Source organism: Parasteatoda tepidariorum, chromosome 5 (genome assembly GCF_982258835.1).
Source record: "Parasteatoda tepidariorum strain Cologne lab strain chromosome 5, Ptep-v5.0, whole genome shotgun sequence".
Lineage (NCBI taxonomy): Eukaryota > Metazoa > Arthropoda > Arachnida > Araneae > Theridiidae > Parasteatoda > Parasteatoda tepidariorum.
This window is the reverse complement of record NC_141759.1, coordinates 18,459,511-18,483,761: the sequence shown is the minus strand read 5'-3', so window position 1 is coordinate 18,483,761 and position 24,251 is coordinate 18,459,511. Positions and strand designations below refer to the sequence as shown.

Below are 24,251 nucleotides of genomic sequence, written 5' to 3'. Positions count from 1 at the left end.
AATACTCGATCCAGGAGTTCCCTTGTCTTCTGAATTGGGTTCAAAATGACAAGGATACGGAGTTGAACATTAGTAGTCGTAAACCCATAAAATTGTGTCGGCTGTTCAGCGACGGTTATTAAATAAAATGAAATAAAATACCAACTTGGGAGCGGTGCTGGCTTAGGAGATAGAGCCTGAGCCGGGTTAGAATCCCAATGATGGCAGGTCGATACGAATCCTCACCCGGCTAGCACTGACCACAGTGCTAAATTAAACTATCCTCAGTGGTAGACGGATTCATGGGTTAGAGTCCTCTTGCCAACAGGGTAACCGTGGGAGGTTTTCCTCTCCATGTAACGCAAATGCGGGTTAGTTCCATCAAAAAGTCCTCCAAGAAGGTAATATCTCTCCCAATACTTGATCCAGTAGTTCTCTTGTCGATTGAATCGGGTTCAAAATTACAGGTCTATAAATATATATGTTATTTCACAATGGATTAACAGGCTCACTTTAACAATAGCATCATTGTTGAGTCTACAACAACAATTGAATGTGTCCTCAAACGTTGGTTTCATTTTCGTAAAATTAGAGCATGGCAGATTGGAGAAGTGCACCTATCCTCGTTCTCGTCTCAACCTTCAAATTTCTGAAGAATGAAGACAGATTAAATGCCGCATTGACATGTCATCACTGGTTGAATGCATTCGAATCTCCAACACTCTGGGAAGAGATGAGTTTTGTGATGGACGGAGACTTGGTGGATGACTCCAAAAGAGCCTTGCAATTCGTCAGAAAGTAAGTACTTGCGAAGAGTACGATTTTAGAGACCACTAAATCAATATAAAAATTCCTATTAACAAGTTATAGAAATAATAAAAGCATTCATGATTATCCAAGCACGATCTTCTCTTCTTTTTTTTAACTAAAAAAACGCAAAGTTAATGAAAGTAAGCAAATTATGCTTGAGTAATTTTTTTCGAAACTTATTTTTACTTGCAAATTTACTAATTTTGGCTGCTTAAAGGGAGAGCATTATTCTTGAAAGCATTATTCAGCATACTGTGGAAAGCATTATTCAGGTACCACTGAAGCGTAACTGACTGATTTTCAATCAACCGATTTGCAGCGGCACTCGTGTATTGGTTCTTAGAAAGGAAATATTTTTAAGAAATCATTCTTCGACGTTTAAGAATTTCATTTTGGTTAAGATGAAGATTCAGGGATCTAAGATTTGGCGATAATTTCTGTTTAGTTTTGCTGAAGCCCAATTTCTGGCTGTCTTTTATATTTTCTACTGTCTTTGCGGTCACTGACGTACCTTCGGGATATCGCAATTTTTGTTTTTACAATTATTTGATTGATTCTTCGTTTAGTTACTTTCCACACACCCACATATATTTAAATTAAAAATAAAGAGAAAACTTGAAAAATATTAAAGATTAATGAAAAGAGAAGAAGAAAAATTATTAAAATAAATTATTTAACTTCGTCTATATTGATGCAATATTAGAAGGCATTCCTTTTTGTGGATATAATTGTGTAAGCTGATGAATATGTTTTTCTATTTATTTCCAGCTTTTAAATCTATATTTTTTAAGCTTTTTTAAAAAAAATTATAAATACTTAATTTTGATTATATTGATACAATATTAGAAATCACTCCTTTTGTTTTCCGGATTTTTAATATACATTTTTTTTAAATAATTTCTTTTAATAAGTTTTCTTCTGCTCTTTTCATTAATTTTCAATATTTTCCATGTTTCTCCATATTTTTAACTCAATTTATGAGCTTTGCAGCTCATTAATTACTTGCAGCTTATGCGCAGTAAATAATACTTAATAATTTAATATTTCTCTTAATTTTCTTCGTTTTTCTTTATATATATATATTTCTATATATATATATATATATCTATTCTATTATATATATATATATCTATATATATATATTTGTTTATTTCCAAATAAACAGGATCTCCGATTGTAAACAGTCACTAATGTTTAACTCATAAATGAAAATTTTTTATGTTTCAATTAAAATACTAAGTTTTGTTTCTTCCATAAAACGCACCAAAAATGTTTTGAGGGTAGCAGTTTTTGAATGGTTTGGATTCATAATTTTATCTTTTTGTCAATAGAAAACGAACCCCAGACCACATTCCCGTCGTTCTTCGTTATATCCTTTAGTAGTAATAGGAAAGAACCTCGCCTTATAAAAATATTTTTTTATTAATTTTTATGCGCTTGATTATTAATTTTTATGCGCTTTATTATTAATTTTTATGCGCTTCACTAAAATGAATTTATTGAGTTTGCTGTGTTTTTCTGTTCATTATTGCGCTTGACCGAAAATAATTTTTTATATAATGTTCATACTTTTTAATGCGCGTAAGTGGGTGTAATTCTTCTTATATTCTCTTTTATTATTTTTATTATTATTATTAGCTTTTTCTTTTTTTTTAGTTTAAACTATGCGTACTATAATAATATCAGCACAGAGCAGTGCAAAATGTGATCAACTATTACTGTAATCTAAAAGCTTCAATGAAGCACCACATTATTCCTTTTCATTACTTTAGATAGTTTAAATAGCCTATAAATTGACTTAAAAACTATGATACTATGATATGATATAGCCTATAAATTGACTTAAAATTGAGTTTAAATGTAAGACATAAATTTTATTTTCGTTAACAATTCAACTACAGAATGCCCAAATGTTCGTTCATTCAACTACAGAATATCCGAAATTAAAAATATAATAGACGTTTTAATTTACAAGTCAAAAAATAGTTGCTCGTTGTTGCCAACAAAACGTCTGAAATACAACTGCATACCACTTCGTAAAAAGAAGAGTTTCCCACCAAATTTTCAAAAATATTTACGATTATCTTTGTTTCGCTCATCTGAACAATTTTAAACGAATCGAAACTAATTTCCTTTTTTCATTACTTTCAACTCACCAATAAAACGACATTGGTGAACTTCATATGACAATTACAATAAATGTCAATTGATCAAAATCATATGTAAAAGATCATAATAAATTTTAAATAATCAATAACACTAGCCAAATGTAATGATAAATGTCAAATGATCAATAACTTTTGTCAAATGACATGATGAATGTCAAATGATTTAAAACATTAGTCAAATAGCATGATAAATGTCAAATGATCAATAACACCAATCAACTGTCAAGATGAATATCGGAGGATCAATAACATTAGTCAAGAGATTATCAAAATCTATTGTCAAATGGCAGGATAAGTGTCAAACGATAGACATCATTTGTCAACTAATAAGAAACAGATTATATGATCATTGCTTTAGTTGGTCATCATTAATGTCAAATAATAAACATCAATAATGAAATCAAATGACATACGCCAACTCATCAATAACATTGGTGAGTAACAGTAACATTCATCAATACCTTTAATTAAAAGTCAGGAAAAAAGTTAAATGATTGATATCAGATCATGACAAATGTAAACTTTTACCTATCCTCCGTTAAAAATCTGACAAAGACTAATTCCTTTTTAGTAGGGGAGAGTGGTGTCAATTGTAACATTTTTTACTTAACTATTTTTAACTAACAAAAAATCCAATATATTATTAGTATTAATTGACAGACGAGTAAAGTAGACTATCCTCTACTAGAAAAAAAATTAAATACCTGATTTTAAATATTATTATATTAGTTATTAACAATTTTTGGCAGTCATGCACTTGTTACAATTGTCCCCACTTACGGGGTCAATTGTAACAGTTCATAAATTCAACTAAAACATAGTTAATTATACATATTATCATAGTTGTGATATATTTTTTTATTGATCAAAATAGTAGTGATATTTTAGGAGTAAAAATAATAATGAGCAGAGACCTAAAGGGTTAAACTTTTAACTTTAAGGGGTTAAAAATTTTAATTTATGCTGTGAAAGGTGACAAATAAAATAATGCACATGCAACATAATATAAATGCTATAGGAAACTATTGGTGGTTCTTAAAGAGTTAAGTAATGGTTTGTAAACATAAGATTATTTATTTTCAGCTGTTACAATCGTCCCTCTACTTATTGTTACAATTGTCCCCAAGACGCCATTTCAGCTTCATTTGTTAAAAACAATGCTAGTTAATTAGCAAAACAAATCTTTTTTTTATTGAAATGTTAATTAAAGTGTCCACTTACATATTCGGTTACTAATTTTAATTTGTTTAAACAAAATTACTTTGTTACAATAAAATATTCTAATACCAAAAAAAGTACTTGTGTGACGTGAAAATATCTTTTGTGATGCAACTCTTTCAAAAGTACATAAAAATGGTTGCCATCAGGGGTGTACATGTAGATTTGTTAAATACACCTTGTGCACCACCTAGGAATCAAATCTAGAACCCGACACTCGAAATTTTTGCTCTGTTACAATCGTACCCTGTTACAATTGACCCCACTCTCCCCTATAGTTTATCAAATATATGTCATGTTAAATGTCAAAGGCATGTCAATATCAGTCATATCATGTATTATAGTCAATATCATATATAATAGTCAGTTATGTTAAAGTTATTTTGATATTTCTTTCTCCCTTTTCTACAAGACACTCGACCTCAGTCAAGCGACTGAAACTTCATTTCAGAAGATGTAGATCTCAAAAAATCGTGGAAGCACTCGAAAACATTCAATGTCTCTTTGAAAACCTTGCTTGCTATGGGAGGCTCGAATCTTTCGAAGTGGAGAATTTTTCCTTCCATCGTCACAGAGAGTCCTCCAATCGAATGATGGCCGCCTTCAAGTCATTCCTCGCCTCTCAACGGCAATTCTCCAAAGTCAGATTCTTCAAGACATGCTTCGATGAGCAGAGAGGGCTGGACATCTTGGAGAGGATAGTCTATCAGAACAAGGACATTCGATTTCTCGGACTGTGGTACTTTTTCGAACAAGGTGTCGATGTCTACAGGTAACTTTCATGGGGAAACATCTTTACAACATCTTTGAATCTTTACAAAGTACGCCAATTGATGTCTTATCCTTGAGAGGCATGCAATTGGCATGACAATCTACCGTTGAGCTTAAACTTATGCTTTTAAACTTACTTTTAAACTAATATGTTTCTTAAACTGGTTTTAGCGTATTCCCTGGTTCTTCGTATAAAGCGTATATCTTCGTATAAAGAGAAAAAAAGAAATGAACCACCCTGAATAACTTTTGATCTAATCATCCGATTTTCACGTACTAAAACTCAAACTCAATGGTTAGAGGGGTGACCTTAAATATGCTAATTAATTAGTGCACACAATATTTTAAGCTGTCAAATCAAACACAAAAACATACTTTCTCTAAATTAACATACCTTATTTTTTTTAACAGATTTTTATTCTTTACTCCCAAAGCCGCAATCTGGGAATTATGGTCTCAATAGTTTGGTCGGGAAAGCAACAGTAAGCCGAAAGTCGACCCCTTAATTTTTATTTTGCTTTTTTCCTATTCGACCATATCTCTAGAACATTTTAAAAGATTTGAAAAATTCCTCCACTCCCTCCAAAAATTAAAATTGAGCCCCAGTATGTGAATATCTGAATTAGATAAAAAAGCTATTCAAGTGTTTTTTCCCCACTGTATATAAACAATGCTTGTTTCCTTTATGTTAGTGACCAAATTGTTCCTGTATGATTGCTTAATAACATTTTCCTGATCTACTTGAACATTTTGGAATAATAATTTTGAATTACCCTGCATAATACAATTTTCGTTCTCCTGTCCCCCATTTCAAAATCTTAAGCAAGAGCTATAACAAATCTCACTTGAGCAAAATATTGCTTAAAAAATATCCAGTGAACAAAAAACATAGTGTGATCGAAGAATTGAGTCAACAAAATTTTATACCAACAAAATTTCATGTGAACAATATTTTTGGGTAGGACAAACTTAGTAGGAAAAAATTATTGCTGCATAAACTAATTGCTATTCCCTCAACTCTTATAGACTTATTTTTTCTCAATCAATTTCCCCTTAAAACTGTGATATTGCGGCAAATGTCTCTTAACTTAGACCATAAATGTTAATAATGATTTCAATTTGATAATTCGAAAGTATTTACACATGCTGCTTTTCCTATACATATACAAATATCATACACTGAGCAGTCAACGTATTATGACCAATGACAAAAAATTTTGTTTGTCTATTCTTTTTCGTTTAATTCAACATTTAATTTCCGTGATAAGAACGCTAACAAGTTGTTTCAGGCACATTCATAGTGTGAGAATGGATGATTGTGGATGTAAGTGAGGGATAGCTTCTTCAACTACTTCCTTAAGAGCTCAATAGGATTGTGGAGGCAGGCGCAATATAGTAAAGTCACCATTATGTACCATCCTGTCATGCTGTAATACCAAAAGCGTGAGTGGATACATCACCCTGTTGATATAATCTTCTAAATTGGGGAAAAATTATCAGCACACCACAATTGGTCATCATTAGCCTTGCAATGGGTGTGACACCCAGTGAAATTCACGCCCCGGGCAACCCACGGTTTCCCCTGTGTTGTTATCCATCGTTTCTAAGCCCTCCCTTCCATTGTTATCTTGCATTGAGCATTGTGGGACATTTAACCTTTTTGCGCCGAATGTCAGAAATACGTAGACTAGACTAGACTAGATATAGAGTAGTTCGAAGTGCCTGCCCGCAAAGCGGGCATCTGACTTCTTCATCTAATAATATTTGTCCTTGGGCGACTAAGACTTTTGGCTTTAGGCTAGGGACGGGAGAATGGAGTAGGGGAGGGGGAAGTCCCCTTAGTCAAAGAATGCAGAAATACGTGCCTGCATGAAACCGTATAAATCAGGGTAAAAAGATAAAACTGGTAACCAAAGTAGAGTTCATTAGCAGTTTATTTGTGGGCGGGGTTATAATTGTTTAATTTATTTAATTAACAATTACTTAGTTCAAAATAAAATTATTTAGTTATACTTTGAATTAACATTGATTACGTACCTGATTAAACTAAAAATAATTAAAGTAAAAGCAAAGTCGGTCATATTAGCAACCACTACATTTAAGTTACCGTTTTTTATTTATTTACATCCTGATTCTGATTTTTTACGAATGTTTTTCTGAATCACCCGTCCCCAAGGGGTTAAGAGAACTCCAGACATCAGTTTCGCGTGGTCACTGGTACTATTGTAAAGAGATTATGTCACATTGGATAGGGATAAATAGACTGAAGAGTTTTGTCTTGATCTAGGCACATCAACCTGAGTAAACCAATCGACACCTTCATTCCTCGATTTCACCCCCATAATAAATGTGGTTGTTGATCACCATAGCAGCAAATAGCCCCAGACTTTTAGTCTGGAGGAGTTCTCAAACAACATAATACTCATGTTAGATAGCTCATATCCTTCTGCTTATCGTTTCAGTTTTGTTAATGACTTTTTACCACTCGTATTTTTGGTATAAAAATTACCCTTGCTTTTTTTTAATGTTTTTTCTTATTGCTTAACGATTGTACTTATTACCTTAGTCATGTCTTCCGCAGTAAATAGTTTTTCGATTTATATTTATTCAAGTTTATTTCATTTTATCGGACATTACATTTGTTTACGTCGCATACTGGAGAACTTCAATTAGATGCCTCTTAGTATTTCCTTTTTACTAATTCATTTCTGAACATCTAATTACCCCTTTTCACTATTTTTTATTCTTAATTCCGATGTATCTGTAAGAGCCACGTTAAATGTCAGAAGCCCAGATCTTGCATACATCGTAAACTCAGAAACGAGTGCATGGCCGTAACTAGGCATCGATATCCTAATAATATAGCAAATCAAAACTTTGGGGTGCTATATCTTTTTTCAGTTAAACCACTATAAATGTACTTGAAAGAAATGAACTTGAGTTCCGAAAATTTCTACTGGAGCGAAGGCTTATGAGCTCAAAATTTCACAGTATTCATTTTTCAATACCTACTTCAATGTAAAAAAAAGAAATTAATAAATAAAAAAAACCCAATTAAATGTTACAGCTATTAAAATTTCAGATATTTGTCTCATTTTTTAAATATATTTTAGCCTGTATAAATATTACTCTTCAGTTACGCCAATTTTTCTAAATAAGCAGATTGAGCTGTATCCATTTCATACACACATTTCGTCGTTTGTCTATTTTCTTAAACATGCACGCATTGAACATGGGCAATGCTTAACTTTTTAGCACGCATTTTATGGTATTTTCAGCATAAAAAAAATTCACCGAGAAAAAAAAAAGTACATACATGATGCATGAAAATTTTAGATATTTTTAAAACTACCAGTTTATAAGAAAAATAATTTTGTAATTCATTTTACAAAATGGTTAATTTCAGAATTACATATTGTTATCATAACATATCATATATATTATTAACAGTCATTTATGTTCATTCATCTACCTCTCTTGATGTTATGAAAATTAATGGCTAAGTTCTGAAGATTAGAAAACGAGGGTCTACTACTTGTTAGTGCAAGTAGCATCGCAATTACAAATTTTAGATTAGCAAGTTAAATGGAAAGTAACGCCTACTTTTCCTTCACTCCCAAAACTCAAATCTTATGGTCTCATCTTTCATCGACTGTGCTTTGGAGATATTAATAAAAATAATTAAAGCTTGAAAATATACATTTCTTCGAAATATGGTAGTAAATTATCTACATATGTCCCTACGTAAAAACTTTCCTCGATTTAACTAATCGACTGTAGAACTTCCCTGAGTAAACCAATCGATACCTTCATTCATCCATTGCACCCCCATTATAAATGTGCTCTCGTTTATTACCATAGCAGCAAACAGCCCCAGACTTTCAGTCTGGAGGAGTTCTTAAAAACGCACAGTACACATGTTATATATTCCTCATATCCTTCCGTTTACCTTTTCAGTTTTGTTAATAGCTTCTTACTACTCTTACTCACGCGCTCATTCAGCATGAGAAATTCGCAACTTTTTAGTACGCATCTCAAAGTATATCCCGACTAAAAAAATCACAGAGACAAAAAATGCACCCACCTTACATTGAAATTTTAGACTCCTGACTGGCTCCTCATCTCCTCTATCATCATTACCCTTTTCCACCTTCTTGGGTAGGCCCAATCCTTCGCGGAATTACTGCGGCTCATTCTGATTCAATTTACGAATACAACTACTAACAATGCTAATCACTCACTGCTTATTTGTCAATAATTATAAATTAATTATGAATAATAATTAATTTAGAGAACTTATGACTTTATCTGTTTGTTTACGTTTTTACCTGTCTGTGTTATCCCTGTTCTATCCTTTTTTACCGCAATATTACTTAGCTACTTAACATTAAGTTTACTAACCCAAATAATTTTAATATCAATGGCCTTTGATTCAGTTTGTAATCATATAATTTACGGAGGTTGCCTTTTTGGCCAGGTACTCCGGTGCACCAAGTATTAGTTTCCGCACTTGATACCAAGGTATCCTTCTACCATTGCTAAATTAAATTTAATATTAATTAGTAAGCGTGCAGCTAACAAACTGAAATGAAAAAGACATTTTCAATAATTTATATTTACAGAATACTTACTCACATAGGGCAGGGGTGTGTCCTGATGAAAAGGGCGCAATTCGAAGCAAGAATCTGTGCATTGCGGTCAATTGTCTCGTTTTCGTTCCTCCAATTTACCCCCATTAGAAATATACTCTCAGTTGTGATCATTGTAGTAGGCAGCCCCAATGTCTGGAGAAGTTCTACTCAAAGCCAAACAGTAGGCACTGATGTGTACTTAGCAATTTCTGTATTCCCCGGATGCCCTCGTGGGGGTGGGACAGGGTTCAGTTACCTAAAAGTGTCGAAAAGTTGAGAAAAAAACAGACTTATTCCATCACCTCCTAGCTTATTCCCGGGAATATAAATATTGAGTTCTCTGTGGAAAAAATCTGGAAATTGCTGTTTTTCTTATAATTAAAAAATTTTAAATCAACATTCATATCGTTTAGTTCGCATTTTTTCAGCTGAATTACGCACATTCTTTTTTTTGCAAGAAACATTGAGGTTAATAAGTTGATAAAGCTTTTGTAGACTTTTTAACTGTTTGCTTAATCTTTAATAGTTGAAAAAAAATTCGCAGAGTTTTAAAGAATGTAAGAATACAAAGAGTAGAGTTTTAAAGAACAAAATTCTGCATTAATTGATTTTTTTTTCAATATCTTGCTTTAATATTATGTTAAAAAATAAGAAAAATTCTCGTTTTTATAAAATATGCTTTTGGCTGATGCCTTTCAAAAAAAAAAATTCCTAATTTTAAAGTTAATATGATCAGTAGTGTTTTAATAAATTAATAAAGTTAAAAATACTAAATTTAAAGTTCCTTTTACTTAAATATTGCATGTTTATTTAAGTGTTTAAGTGAAAAATAAAGAAAAAAAAATCCTTAAAAACTATTGCAATAAAATTGTAGTATGTCAAGATGCTAGAAGCAAATGCCACTTTATTTAATATATCAACTGTTATCAGCTTACACCTTTCAAACTATATTAGAAACAAGACCAGTTTTGTTCAGCTTCAAAGCTCCCACTATTCTCAAAAGCTTCAGGTTTAATTCCCAAAACTCCTGGTTTCTCTTCAAAGCTAACACTATTCTCAAAAGTTTCAAGTTTAATTCTCAAAACTCCCGGTTTATCTTCAAAGCTCCCACTATTCTCAAAAGTTTCAGGTTTAATTTCCAAAACTCCCAGTTTATCTTCAAAACTCCCACCATTCTCAAAAATTTCAGGCTTAATTCCCAAAACTCCTAGTTTTTCTTCAAAGCTCCCACTATTCTTAAAAGTTTCAAGTTTAATTCCCAAAACTCCCGGTTTATCTTCAAAGCTCCCACAATTCTAAAAAGTTTCAAGTTTAATTCCCAAAACTCCTGGTTTCTCTTCAAAGCTAACACTATTCTCAAAAGTTTCAAGTTTAATTCTCAAAACTCCCGGTTTATCTTCAAAGCTCCCACCATTCTCAAAAGTTTCAGGTTTAATTCCCAAAACTCCCGGTTTATCTTCAAAACTCCCACTATACTCAAAAGTTTCGAGTTCAAAATCAGTAGCTTTTTTTCTTTCTTTCTTTTTTTTTTGCATCATAAAGCCAAAGAATAAATAAAGGAAAAGAAGGCTAGCTTCCGTACGCATTATGTAAATCAGTGAGATCCTACGTGAGGTCCCTGCATACAAAGGAAAAATCAACATTTAGGGGCACAGAAGCAGAAATTCTTGAAACGGGTTTTCACCCTCCCCTCCTCTAAACCACTACTAGGGTTGGAGTGAAGAAGGTTTCTCTTTATGTATTATTGTTTTGTTTTACGCTTTTATACTATTGATAAACGGTGCTTTACAGAATAAAGATATTCCTTTGAGAACACATTTAGATCTTCCATGTTGATTAAGGGGGGACCCCACCCTGAGATGGTAAAATACTAACGTTTCTCTTGAATTTTTTTTAAGTAATAGAGACGATGTAGAGACTCCTTGTTTTTTTATGCTATTTAGCTACAATTTAAGTCTATTTTAAAAAATTTCTTTTGCGAAATAATAAAAAATAAGTTGGTTGCAGCTCCGTGTGTGGCTGATCATCAAAAAGTAGCACCTCACTGGCCTAATGGATTTAGAAGTCCTGAAACATAGGAAAACGATTTTGTTTAGATTTTCTGAAACATAAAGACATTATCTAAAAAGTAGCATAGCGGTTTTTTGATATTCGCAAAATTACCAAAATGGCGGCAACTTAAAAAAAAAGTTAAGTTTTTCATTAAAAAAATATTCATTAAAATACCAATATAAAATCGAAATATTAAGATATCAAAAAAATCCTAGGCTACTTTCTAAAGAATATATTTTTACGTAATTTAAAATAAAGAAGAGCTTATTTCGTTGTATAGATCATGAGAAAAACGTTAAGCCAGGTCAAAAAACAACTTTTTAAGAAAAACGCGTTTAAAGTTTTGACTTATGTTGAATCTAGTAAATTATTAAATTAGTAATGACTAACCTTTATTCTGCAATTCCAGGTCAATATATCTTCTCCGACAACAGAATGGATGAGACACAAAAGGAATGTCGCCCCTCCTAATCCGGCCGAACGGGCCTTTCTACCTGCTTAGCGACGATTCTCTATTTTCCGGTATAACTTCCAAACGAAGTTAGGTACCGAGAAGTCGTTTTAGACAGACATTAGAAAGGGTACAAAGATTCGAAAAATGCAATAAAATTATTTTCGAATTTTTGAAATATTCAGGGTGGGGCCTTTTGACATAGAAAGAAATAATAAAATGCGAATGACAGCGTACCTAATCATACACGTAGATTTGCCCAAAAACCAGTTCACAGATGACGCACCTCCTTACTGTTACTTTGCTTCTTATGCGCTTGAACTGGATCTCAGTACAAATGATGCTCTGATAAATCTGAGTATGTTGCTCACCCTGTAAGTTGGGTTTTTTTCGCTACAGCTTAACACACCGAGCAGTCCCCCTCGTTAGTAACGTATTCTAAGAGCTGGACTTTTCCTTTTTGTGTTCTTTGATAAAGCTAAGTCTTATTCAAACTACCATGCTCACAAAATGAAGCATATTCTGTGGTGTATTTGACCTAAGGCGACAATACTGAGATGCTGCAATCTTCATAAAACTGCTAAAATATTTGCACAGTGTGAATTTTTGCTGTCGTGCGCATTACTTTTTATTGTTACTTTTATTACGTTTTCAGGCATGTGGAATATGAGCGATTACTGGGATTGGCCAATCTCGAAGTGGTAGAGCTGGATTATTGTTGTACATCGGAAACCGTACTAGATATTCTCGGAGCGAAGAAGAGGTTGAGAGTCTTGAGCATTCTGTGTGATCAGAATGAGGGATTTCATCACACCATACCGGAAAAAAGCTGGAGAGAATTCAAACGCCCCCACATCGACATCAAGTATGAAATAGGTATGCTCTTCAGTGCGACCTCCCTTACTGTATGACTTTTCCATTACAACGACAGGTGCATGAAGTCCCATTTGCTATTCTAGGGACGCAACGATATTTTATGGTTCATCAGAAATTTTAATGATAATAATACAAGCCACAATTTTGATGTTACCACCGATCAATAAATGTGAAACATCTTGAATTCTCTATGAATTAAGAAAGGGTGATAGGTCGATCTATTTTCATCCTAGGTAGTTCTTTCTATTTTTATCTAGCCGGTCAGGAGGGCCTCCCTGACCGAGCTGGCCTCCAGGGAAACAGCGAACCTCGCTATTTGTTTTGAATCAAATAATCGATTACTCAGTAGAATAAGATTGTGGTACAATGGCAATTCTAATCTTCTTTTTTTTTGTCCGTCGTAAAGGAAATCTTCTTTTTTTTTGTCCGTCTTAAAGGAGTCCATCCTAACAACGAATCGGGGAAGAAATTTTACTCATCATCCGGGTGATAAAGCATACTTATCGTTGCATCTATTTCCTCACATTATTAATTATGCATGTTATCTTGCTGCCTTAAATCTCTGTTTTCAAAATCCAAGGCTGATTTATACAAGATGTAACATTGTTTTATGATTTCGAAGTTAACATTTCTGACAATTTCAAGAAATTAATTATAAAGTACATTCTGCTAAGTTTAAGAAAGGGCAATTTGGCCTTTAATGTTACAAAATTATTAAGTTACAAAATTATTCACCGTTCGTGATAATTCACTCATTATTTCGTACGTTGAGCAGGAAAGAAATTCAATAATAACATAAAAATCAAGTATAATATCCTTGAATGTAGTTTATTTAAAATTTTATTTCGTAAGAACCATTCGAGCGGTTTAATCCAAATTTTGTACTATATACTCATATAAAGTGGCATTCTTTAAAATGGTGTAAATATTTGTGTATCATAACGATCCAAAATTTTCAGCCTATTATTAAAAAATATAATTAAAATTAATAAATAATTACTAAAAATTTTTTTGTATGGAATTATTGTTTAAATAAATGTATAATTTTGTGTAAAAAAAAATTCGATTAGCTTAACAAGTTCTCGAGATATGTTAAAATAGGCAAAATGGGATATTTAGGGATTCAAATTTTCGATTGCCCTTCTGACCAAACTATTAGGACCCAATTTTCCGGATTGTGGTTACGCCTCATATTTTGAGGATCAAGAATGTGAATCAGTCGAGGAAAAAAGAGCTTGTTGATTCATGAAAAGTGCGTTTATGAATCGGATTTCGTATTTTTAATCTGCACTAATTAATTTCCTTATTTAAGTTGAGGCTCTCGAAACATTTAAATTGAATGCATGAAAATCCTATCATTAGATCAAAAGTTATTTAGTTTTTTTAAAAAAAATTATTTTGCACATTGCTAAGGGATGGTGTGATTTAAATTCTTGTAGTGGAGGTAGTGACGCTGCAGCAGTTCATGGATGTGATGCCACCATCCACGCGTGCAAGAGAATTCACATACAAATGCGGACTCAGCTTAAGAAGTGACAACAATCTTCGAACACACGGAATATCCATTCTGCAGTACATCACCCATGCTTTTCAAGACTACTTTCGTGAGTCTTACCTTTTTGCATCCATTATCTCTAATATGTTCCACTATGAATATTTTGTTCGCATTAAAATTGCTTGTTAAGAGGAAACAAGCAATTAATTTGAATTTAGTAGTAATTATAAAAAGAATTTATTAGAAAAAGATATCATTTCAAACTCATATGTCATTTTCAAAATTTTATTTCGGGGTGGGACAGTTAAAAAAAACGTAAACATACTGTGATTACTTTAAAAAAACAAACAGAAAAATTACTTTAATTTCTTTAAGGAAATTAGATTCTTCATATATTTTTATGAAATACAGTCGGCCCTCTATTTAACGAAGTCGCTAAATCCCGATAAAAAGTTCGTTATATGAAAAATTCGTTAAATAGAAAATCACCTTTTGAAATACTTAAACAACACAAAACACGTTTTAAATTTTTAAATTCAATACATAATTAAAATAGCAATTGATATACCTTCATCTTGTTAACTAGTATCTACTATTTTATTTTTAGTTTAAACCATAAAAGATATCTGCATGTAAAACAAGACTAAAGCAAAGCATTGTGTTGCACTATCGTGCAACATACATTTTCCACTATAAAAAGCTAAAATTCTGTTTAAATTATAGCTGCATTTATTATGAAACTAATTAAAAACATACATTACCGCATGTGTTCTTAATGTTAATTACTACTGATAAAATCCGTTAATTTTGTCTGAGTTTTTTGTTTGAAATGCAAGCGAAAAGGGATTTTACTGCTTTCCTTAAAATTTCGGTTTCGAAAATCGATTCAAAGTCATTTCCCCCATAAAATGCGTTAACAAGTCTGAAATGTTCTGAAAGATGGGAAATAGGGAATGTTGATCTCAAAGAAAAGTTCGTTAAATAGAAAATTCACTTCGCTATTTGGAAGTTATTTAAAGAAGAAATTTTAAAAATGCTCTTGCTTCCTAGAAAAAAAATTCGCAAAATAGAGAAATTCGCAAAATGGAAGTTCGTTAAATAGAAGTCCGACTGTACAATCTTCAGGGGAAAAATTATTGGAACTACATAAAAAAAGATACATAATATGTTGAAAAACAAGAGGATTCCTCTCTTTGCTTGACCCCAAGAAAAACTTGAGCAATTCATTTCAGATCGCATCGCGACAGCTTCTTTTACAACAGAGAAGGCCTCCGCACTGATCAATTTAGTAGCTCGAACATAAACTGCGCAGTGGCAGTCAATACGAAGGACATCTCAACGTCCGTACTACTAAACTGAGCAGTTAGGGAAGCAAATAAGACAGAGATATCTGAACGTTCGGACTACTAGTCGATCGGATTTCTCGTTTTATGGTAAGCCCATATAAAGGCTTTCTCTCCTCTATGAAAGTGCTGATCGGGATCACCTCGTTCACTTGTTCTTGCCTTAATTACGTTTGACAATCCGTATTTCATTCTTTATCCTTTTTCGAGTTATCCCAATTAAAAGAAGCTACACTCCTACTCCCCAAACCTTAATCTTTCTTGCTGCAGTACTATTCTTCACAAATTACTCTTTTACAATCTACGCTTTTCTTCATTTTTTTACATATTTAATTTCTTTTTTATTAAAAATAGACTAAATATATAAATGTGTGTACAGTGGGCAAAATATAATACGGACCACCCTGAATATTTTTCAACTAATGATCAGATCTTCAGGTTCTGGGAATCAATTTTAATGCTTAGAGGGAGTGATTTTAATTAATCTAATTAATTCATACAGACGATATTTTAAGTTACAAAAAAGTTAAGTTAAAAGTACGACTTTTTTTAAAATTTGATTTCTAAGGTTGACCAATTTTATTCGTAAATTTCGTGCTGTGCAAAATTATATTTTTTTTTGAATTCTGTAAAAAATTATATATCTTACAGCTAAAAAAATTTTCGACAATTAAATCAAATAATAAAAAATAATAAATATTTATTAGACGTCATTTTCGTATGGAAGTAATTATCTTTGGATTTAATGAATTTTATAATTGTGTGTAAAAAAAAAATTCGATTCACTCAAAACTTTCTTGAGATATGGCGAAATACACAAAAAGTAAAATTAACATTAAGGGGCCCAAACTTTGGATCACTCTCCAGTGCAAAGTATTGGGATCATATTTCTGAGATTGCGGCAATATTTTAGGGGTCAGAAATCTAAATACGTTTTAAAAAAGGACATGTTTATACAGATAAAGTGTGCTTTTGTGTCTAATTTCGTATCTTAAAATATTGTTTGCATTAATTAATTAGCATAGTTGTGGTAATCCCTTGGAACTATTAAGATTGAGTCTGAGATTATGAAACTCCGATCATTCGATCAAAAATTATTCAAAAATTATTCTTTTTCTGCACACTGTACACGTAACATCAAATCAAATACAAAGAAGAAAAGGAGAAATAATAATCTATTATGTTTATCATTGCAATTAATAATAATAATAATGCCCCGTTTTACATCCTCCCGGACAATTATGAACAAGTACATTATACACTCTATAACAAAAAAATCGACGCACCAAGAAGCAATCATCCGCTTGCTTTGAAATTTCGTATGAATGAATGTTTTGAACAGATATGGCTGGAATGATGCCGACTGGGAACGAATAGTCTTTAGCGACGAACCCCGCCTCCAACTGTGTCCTGACGATCATCGAAGACGTGTTTGGAGACGCACAGGGCAGAGGGGGGATCCTGCCTTCACTATTGCAATCCACACCGGCCCTCAACAAGGCATTATGGTCTGGCGTGCCATTTTCTTTGACCTTTGATCGTCATTAGAGGTACACTTACTGCACAGCTGTACGTCGACAACATCCTAAGACCTGTTTTGCTACCGTTCCTTTTGCAGCTCCCTAGGCTGGTTTCTCAGCAAAACAATGCCAGACTACATACGGCACGTGTTGCTATGAACTGTCTGCAAGCTTGTCAAACTCTTCCTTGGCCTTCCAGATCACCAGATCTCTCTCCCATCGAGCATACCTGGGATATGATGGGAAGGAGATTGCATCTGGCACGGAATGTTGATGACCTCGTTCGACAATTGGATCGAATTTGGCAGGAAATACCGCAAGAGACCATCCGGGAGCTTTATCGGTCTATGCCACGCTGTGATGCAGCTTGTATCCAGGCTAGAGGTGGGTCAACACATTAGTGAACTTGTTACTGTTACTCTGCAATAAATTATTCAATTGTTCTGAACTTTTTATCATTTACTATTCTGTACATTGTCTTCCTATCCACCAATTTTTGTTTCAATCGGACAACTCCTTCTTGGTGCGTCGATTTTTTTGCTATAGAGTGTATATTCGGTGAGAAGATGATATATCGATACATGATACCAAATACTATCATCTTTTTTTCCTTCTTTTTTTTCATTTATTTTGTTTTTTTCCGAATGTCAACAACAGAAGAATACTAACTATCTACGTACTTACAACAAAAAATTCTACTAAGCTTAGAGAAAAATATTTCAAAGAATTCGACGAAAAGTATTATCAAACTTCTTTCCGTTGCTAGGCAACTGAGAATTGTTTAATAAATTTCCTTAATTCTCCTTATCTATAGTAGATCCCCCCCCTGGGGCTGTTAAACCATAGAGAAAACCACCGTAGAATTTTCCAATGTAAGCTACTCATTCTTGCTCTTCCTTTAGTTGTTAAGATTGAAATTTCATGCCAATTGTGTTGCTTCAAATTAATATAACAATTATTACACAAATAGGTGAAATAAGTTTAGATTTCGGATTCGTCAACATCTCTCTGCTGGAGGATTCTATTCTGAATCTGATTATGACGTGTGCGCACCTCGAAGTGATTAATCTGTGTGGTGTCCTCTCCCCTACTCTCGCAAGAAGAATATGTGAAGGTTCACTTTCCAATCCCCCTAAAAGTAAGAATCCATTCTTTTTAATTTTTAAAAGAAATGACTTCCTCATATTTGAGTTATCAAGGAGAGGCATCTTCTTCTCGAGTTGCAAGTACCCAATTCGAGGCAAAAATAGTTTTAAATTAGCTTTCAAAATTGTTAACATACTCGACATCCCAACCTTAATGCATGGAATGAATTTTGGTATCAGAATCGATTTTGCCTCACAAGGTTTCTGATCTGATGCGTATTTCTGCCTCAAGATAATAGACGACTAGTTTTCTCCGTAAATATTTACCTCAACTTTTGTTGTTATTCAAAGCCAGGATTGAGGTTCAATGGGTTATTTATGTAACAAAGCTCAGCTTGGAGCACGTTTCAAAACCAGTATTTGCTTAGATTTTGAACAGTAAATTGAGGCAAATATTTACTTTTTGGATGCAAGTTCATTAAACAGTTAACTTCGTTACGTCACAAAATAAATGGTTGACTTGTTGGCTATTTTCGGTCGACCATTTAGAACCTCTCACGATTCACGCACGTTCAGTCGCCATCGAGTGAATGATTGATGAGTTTTTAGCCTGAGAATATATCTCCCCAATCAGATTGTTCATCAAGGACAACCGGGTGTGCATGAATCGTATGCAGTGAGAATGGACTTTTGATATAATTTGTTGTAGGAAAGAAATGCACTAGTTGAACGAATATTTATCATTTTAGGTCTGAAGCAAGTGGACTTGATGTTTTATTTCTGCAACTTTGAAACAGTTGATGAGATGAATCGAATGCAAGAATATAAACAAAGATTGAAGGCGATGGGTGTTGCATTCCACTTTAATTTACTCACATTTCAATCAGTAGATTGAGGACAGAATAATGCACAATAAATTGTAATGCATTTGGTTGAATACTGTTTATATTTTATCACAAGCAGGAAACATGGATTATGCATATTTTTTTTAAAATTCTGTAGCAATAAGCCATGCATATTTTTAAATTAAAGTTTTTTTAGCCTTCGTTAAAAATTTGAGACCATTTCAAAACCAAAACTTTAAAGGGTTACATACATGTAAATAGAGTGTAAAAAATAGCATGAACTGAGTGTACGATTTTAAAACCGCAAGGAAGTGGTAGAAATTTTCGATGTATCCCTTTTGCTTAAGAAGTGATATTTGAACAGGCTTAATATTCTAGGCATTTTTATTACTTCAATCAGGAGTTCAATTTTTCCACTCATAAGATTTTTTTTATATCTTATAAATTCTAAAAGTTTGAGAGCCAGAATTCAATTTAGCGAAATTAATGTGATAGCATAAATTTATTGTAAAGGTTGCCATGTTTTGAATGTTATTTTCAGTTTTTTTGTGTCTTCAGCTAAAGTTAAATTAATTCACCACTAACATGATTTTTTAAAGTTTTTCCGCCGAGCAAAGTAAAAAAAAACGCTGTTTATATACTTGAAACAAAGCTATAATTTTAAATTATAATATGCTATCTTACAGTAATGAAATATCTGGGCTTTAAAACATACAAATAATTTAAATATTTTTAAAGCTATTAAACGTTTTTAAAAATGACTGATTTTGTGACATTTTTCATTTTAGATTAAAATTATCAAAAACTATGCTTTACTCTTATTTTTTTTTAAAAATTTCATAAACCCAATTAATGTAGCATTAGGATAAATTTTTAAATATTAAAAAATTGAATCACAAACTCTTTTCATTTTTTCAAAACCGTGGCTTTTATAAACATTGACATTTTGTGCCATTTTCAGGAAGACCGTTGAGGGCACTTACTAAACATAGGCATAACTTGATCTAAAAGTCATTAGTAACTGTTGCAAACTCACAGTTACGAAAATCGCTTATTATTCATACAAAAAAACGACATATCGTGCGACAACAGAATCTTCAAAAAACAACTTTAAATAATAAATAGTGCAAGTCATTTTTGCAAATAGTACAAACTCAATTGGCGATCGCAACGCTCGAATATGACATCTGGTTTCATGGCTTTGGCCCTTCTCCCTTCCTTCTCCTCCTCTTTTCAGTTTTATAGGAATGTACTACGATATTTTCCCTTTTCTTAATATTTTTCCTTTTTATTTAATAAAAATATATATATTTTTAAAATTTCCATGATGCTTTTCTTTAAGACTATGTTTAATGTAGTTTTCAGTTCCATATAGTTTTTCAACTTAACAGATTTTAATCTATATGAAAATCAAGAGAGAAACTAACGTACTTCCTTCCCCTATGACTCTCCACACGCAAATGTGGAAAGCATGAGAAGTGTTGCCACAGATAGAGAGTTCTGCTCTACGCCACCTGCAGTCCATTTCGATCGCCAATAACAATAGAGGATGGCGTGTTTTGTAGACTTAAGGAGTGAAATAATACAATAAATTAGCATCACAAATGTGATTTGATGTCAGTAAATTAACGTCATCAAAACATCACAAAAGTGTCGACTATAGTGATATCCACATTGCATGCTCTTTACTCCAGGCTAATCGCTGACGAAAGTGAGCTGCCTTGAACGGAACGCATCTGCGAGGATATAGATCAATATTTCCCAAACATTTGTACACAGTTTGTCTTGAAACTGAGGTACCCGTGACTGATAGATGAACCGGTTTTTTTTTTCCAGTCGGTATTTATTACCCAGAATCCTCATTGTTGGGTGAAATGATGATACCTGAGGATTAAATACGATATGGCGCTGATTATTTTCTTAATTTTTTTGTCTATCACACAAGAGAAGATAACCAAATTCCCAAAAGATATACAGTACGTGCCCGAGCAATTTCAAGACGATAATTGAAAGAGAAATAACGTTAAGATACTTTTAGAATTAACTAAGAAATTTCAGCCAGTGAAATATAAATTATACTTTCAAGTCTCATTATATGATAATTATTACTATTTCTATGTTACGGTATGTATACTCTGGTCATTTGATCAATACCTCTTTTTGAAATACCAATCATTCTTTTTTTTTAATAAAGAAAATCTCTATTGATGAACTTTTAATTCATCAGTATTTTCACTTTATTCCGAAAAAAAGCTTCTTTATACGATGCACAAATGGCAGCATGTTTAAAAGAATTTGTTACAGGAATGTATGAAAAAGAAAACAAACTATTTACAATAAAAGATGCAAATAAGAATAACGGTAAAAGTAATTAGAATAAAAAGGTTTCGAGAAATATTTTTGAAATAAATATTTATTTCTTCTTTTATTAATTTTAAAAAAGTTTATTCTCATTCTTTGATTAAAATATGTAATAAAAAAGCTGTGAAAGTAGTTCCTTGAACTACACTTTTTAAAACATTTTATACGTAAAATGATTTTACAAATAATGCAAATTCATGCGAACATATTCAGTTAACTATCAGTAGAAACAGTAAATTTAATTTTTTTCATTTTATATTATAACCGTTGTTGAACAGCCTACTCAAATTTTCGAGTTCACGACTACTAGCCTTGTAATTTTGGACCCATTACAGATGACAAGGGAACTTCTGCACCAAGTATTGGGAGAAATTTTTAAATGAGGACTTTTCGATGGAACTAACCCGAATTTGCGTTACATGGAGAGAAAAACAGCTCGAATCTCCCACGGTTAGCCTGCCGCAATAATGATGACCGAAATGAAATGCAGATAAGTATATAAAAGACACACATAAAAACTGAACTCACCAAAAACTATTTTAAAAAAATCTTTGGTTAAAACGTGAGATGTTAGCATTTAAGATTTTTATTAAAGTAAATTACATGACTGACCCTTTCTATGGCAATGGTAAGTATATTTACCTCCCATTTTGAAAGTCAATGATAAACTATTTTACCACTTTTAATTTGGGCTTTCATTTCATAATAACTCTGTTGAAGCACGTTTGAATAAAATTGATGACCATAAATTCCAAAAAAAACAAAAAAAAAACGTATCAAATTTTATAATATGTATGATTGCTTTTGCAGTTTATAGCATTAATAAAAATTTTTTAATTAATTAAAAGATAAAATTAAGTAAGTTACTTACTTTTTATAACACCTAATGGGCGGTAGTCAACGTAATGTCCATCAGAAAAGGGAGTCGAAATTTAAATGAATTTTACCTAATAAGCTAAATGAGTTTTATTTATTCACATCAAGTTCAATTCAGAAAATATTTTAATTTACCTTTACTAGAAATAAATGGCCCATTGAAATGTTTGAATAATAATGAAATAAATTCCAATTGTATTTCGCACATTAGCATACGAATATCAATACTAATGATGTTTCCATTTTAAAAGTGCTAGATAATACTGCATGTGTTTACTTTACATTTAAACTGAGGGAACATTAGCTTCATTTTAAATTAACAAAGAGGAATGTGCTTGTGATTCCTTGTGTATATAAAAGTTTTTACGGTGAATACAAAAGATTTGATTGTCCAAGATAAATTTGAATGATGAAATCATGTTAAGGCCATGAATTTCCTTTTCAATAAAAACATTGTCTGTCCTGAAAGGATGACTGGGTAACAACGAGTCAGTAAAAATCTGAAAATAAAACGTTCTCTCATCAACATACACCTTTCAAAGCCTTTATATTTTTTATTGCAATGATATAAAAAATGACACATGAAAGGAATGATTGTAAATTAATGTGTATGTTTATTGATTCTCTCTTACCGTAGATTTAAATTCAAAACTTTATTCCCTAACACCATGAAAGAACAGTTAAATAAATCCTGTCCCATTTCCAAATGTTTAACACTGTTTATAACGTATGCTACTTCTAAGTACCCTTTAACAAAACGTTTCATAACTTTTAATGTTGGTTATGGATTTTTCTTGTAAAAAGTAGACCATTTTCAAAAAGTTTCATTCCAGAGAGCTTTTTTTTTTTTTTTACTCGGCTTAAAGCTCAGAGTCAACAGTATAAGAATATGATATTGATAAATCCCACTGAGAACCAGATAAGATATGGTTTATTAAAACATTTCTGAATAAATATAAATACGAATAAATATAAATATGATTTCCTGAATAAATAAAGCAAGCAACTTCTCAGCTTGAAAGAAACTTACTTGCTAAGAATTCTCTCAATATCATGGGATTAAAACGAATACATGATCTCTGTACCTGACACAATGGGCCGATTCATCTGTGTTAGTAAAGACGATGTTAACATGAAGTAAGAGAATCGATGTCAATTTGTCAATGGTAAAATAGAAGGGGGTAAGGTAGAAAATTGTTGTCAGTCTATAACAGTTCATGAGGAGAGACTGGAACATCTATTGATCTCTGGCGATTACAGGAGTTTTTAAAGTTCTATATTAAGATCTTAACAAGCCGTTGTTTTGGTGTTTCTGTGGCTGGCATTTGTTTCGTTGGTGTTGGTTGTTTTCTCCTAGGTCGGGTTTAGCACTGCGAGAAGTTGGCTGTATGCAACCTCTGCAAATGCAACACTTTGGCTTGATATGATCTCTAGAACATTTGTAGAAGCGATGATTGTCAATACCCATCACACACCTCGGTGAGTTTCTGCTGGTATATTGTACAAGACCAAACCCTTGTTATCGAAAACACTGTGTTTGAAATCTTCTTCCTCTGAATCTTTCAACTCTAATTGGATGGTCATTGAGGTGAAATGACGCAGTTCGAATACTGATTGGCTCGCAGCAGTGTTAAAAGGAAGAAGCTCATTTGCCCCGCCTTCTCAACGGTTGAAGTGGGCACTTTTTGCTGCTTCGGTTCTGAGCTTTACAAACTCCATCGCAATTACTTCCATCTTAATATCAACTGGTACAGCATTCCGGTAGCGCAG

General features: G+C 32.5%; 2 protein-coding genes across 2 annotated transcripts; both read left to right on the top strand.

The window, feature by feature from the left end:
* Positions 1-574: 574 nt before the first annotated feature.
* On the top strand, positions 575-4,951 carry LOC147808631 (uncharacterized). Its single transcript, XM_087162650.1, has 2 exons — positions 575-777; positions 4,588-4,951. Exons 1-2 carry the CDS (start codon positions 575-577, stop codon positions 4,949-4,951), a joined length of 567 nt encoding a protein of 188 aa, XP_087018776.1.
* A 7,354-nt stretch (positions 4,952-12,305) lies between these two features.
* Positions 12,306-19,294, top strand: LOC147808630 (uncharacterized). The gene is made up of 5 exons (XM_087162649.1): positions 12,306-12,454; positions 12,736-12,956; positions 14,396-14,560; positions 18,285-18,452; positions 19,149-19,294. The coding sequence occupies exons 1-5, from the start codon at positions 12,306-12,308 to the stop codon at positions 19,292-19,294; spliced, it is 849 nt and encodes a 282-aa protein (XP_087018775.1).
* The last annotated feature ends 4,957 nt before the right edge of the window (positions 19,295-24,251 follow it).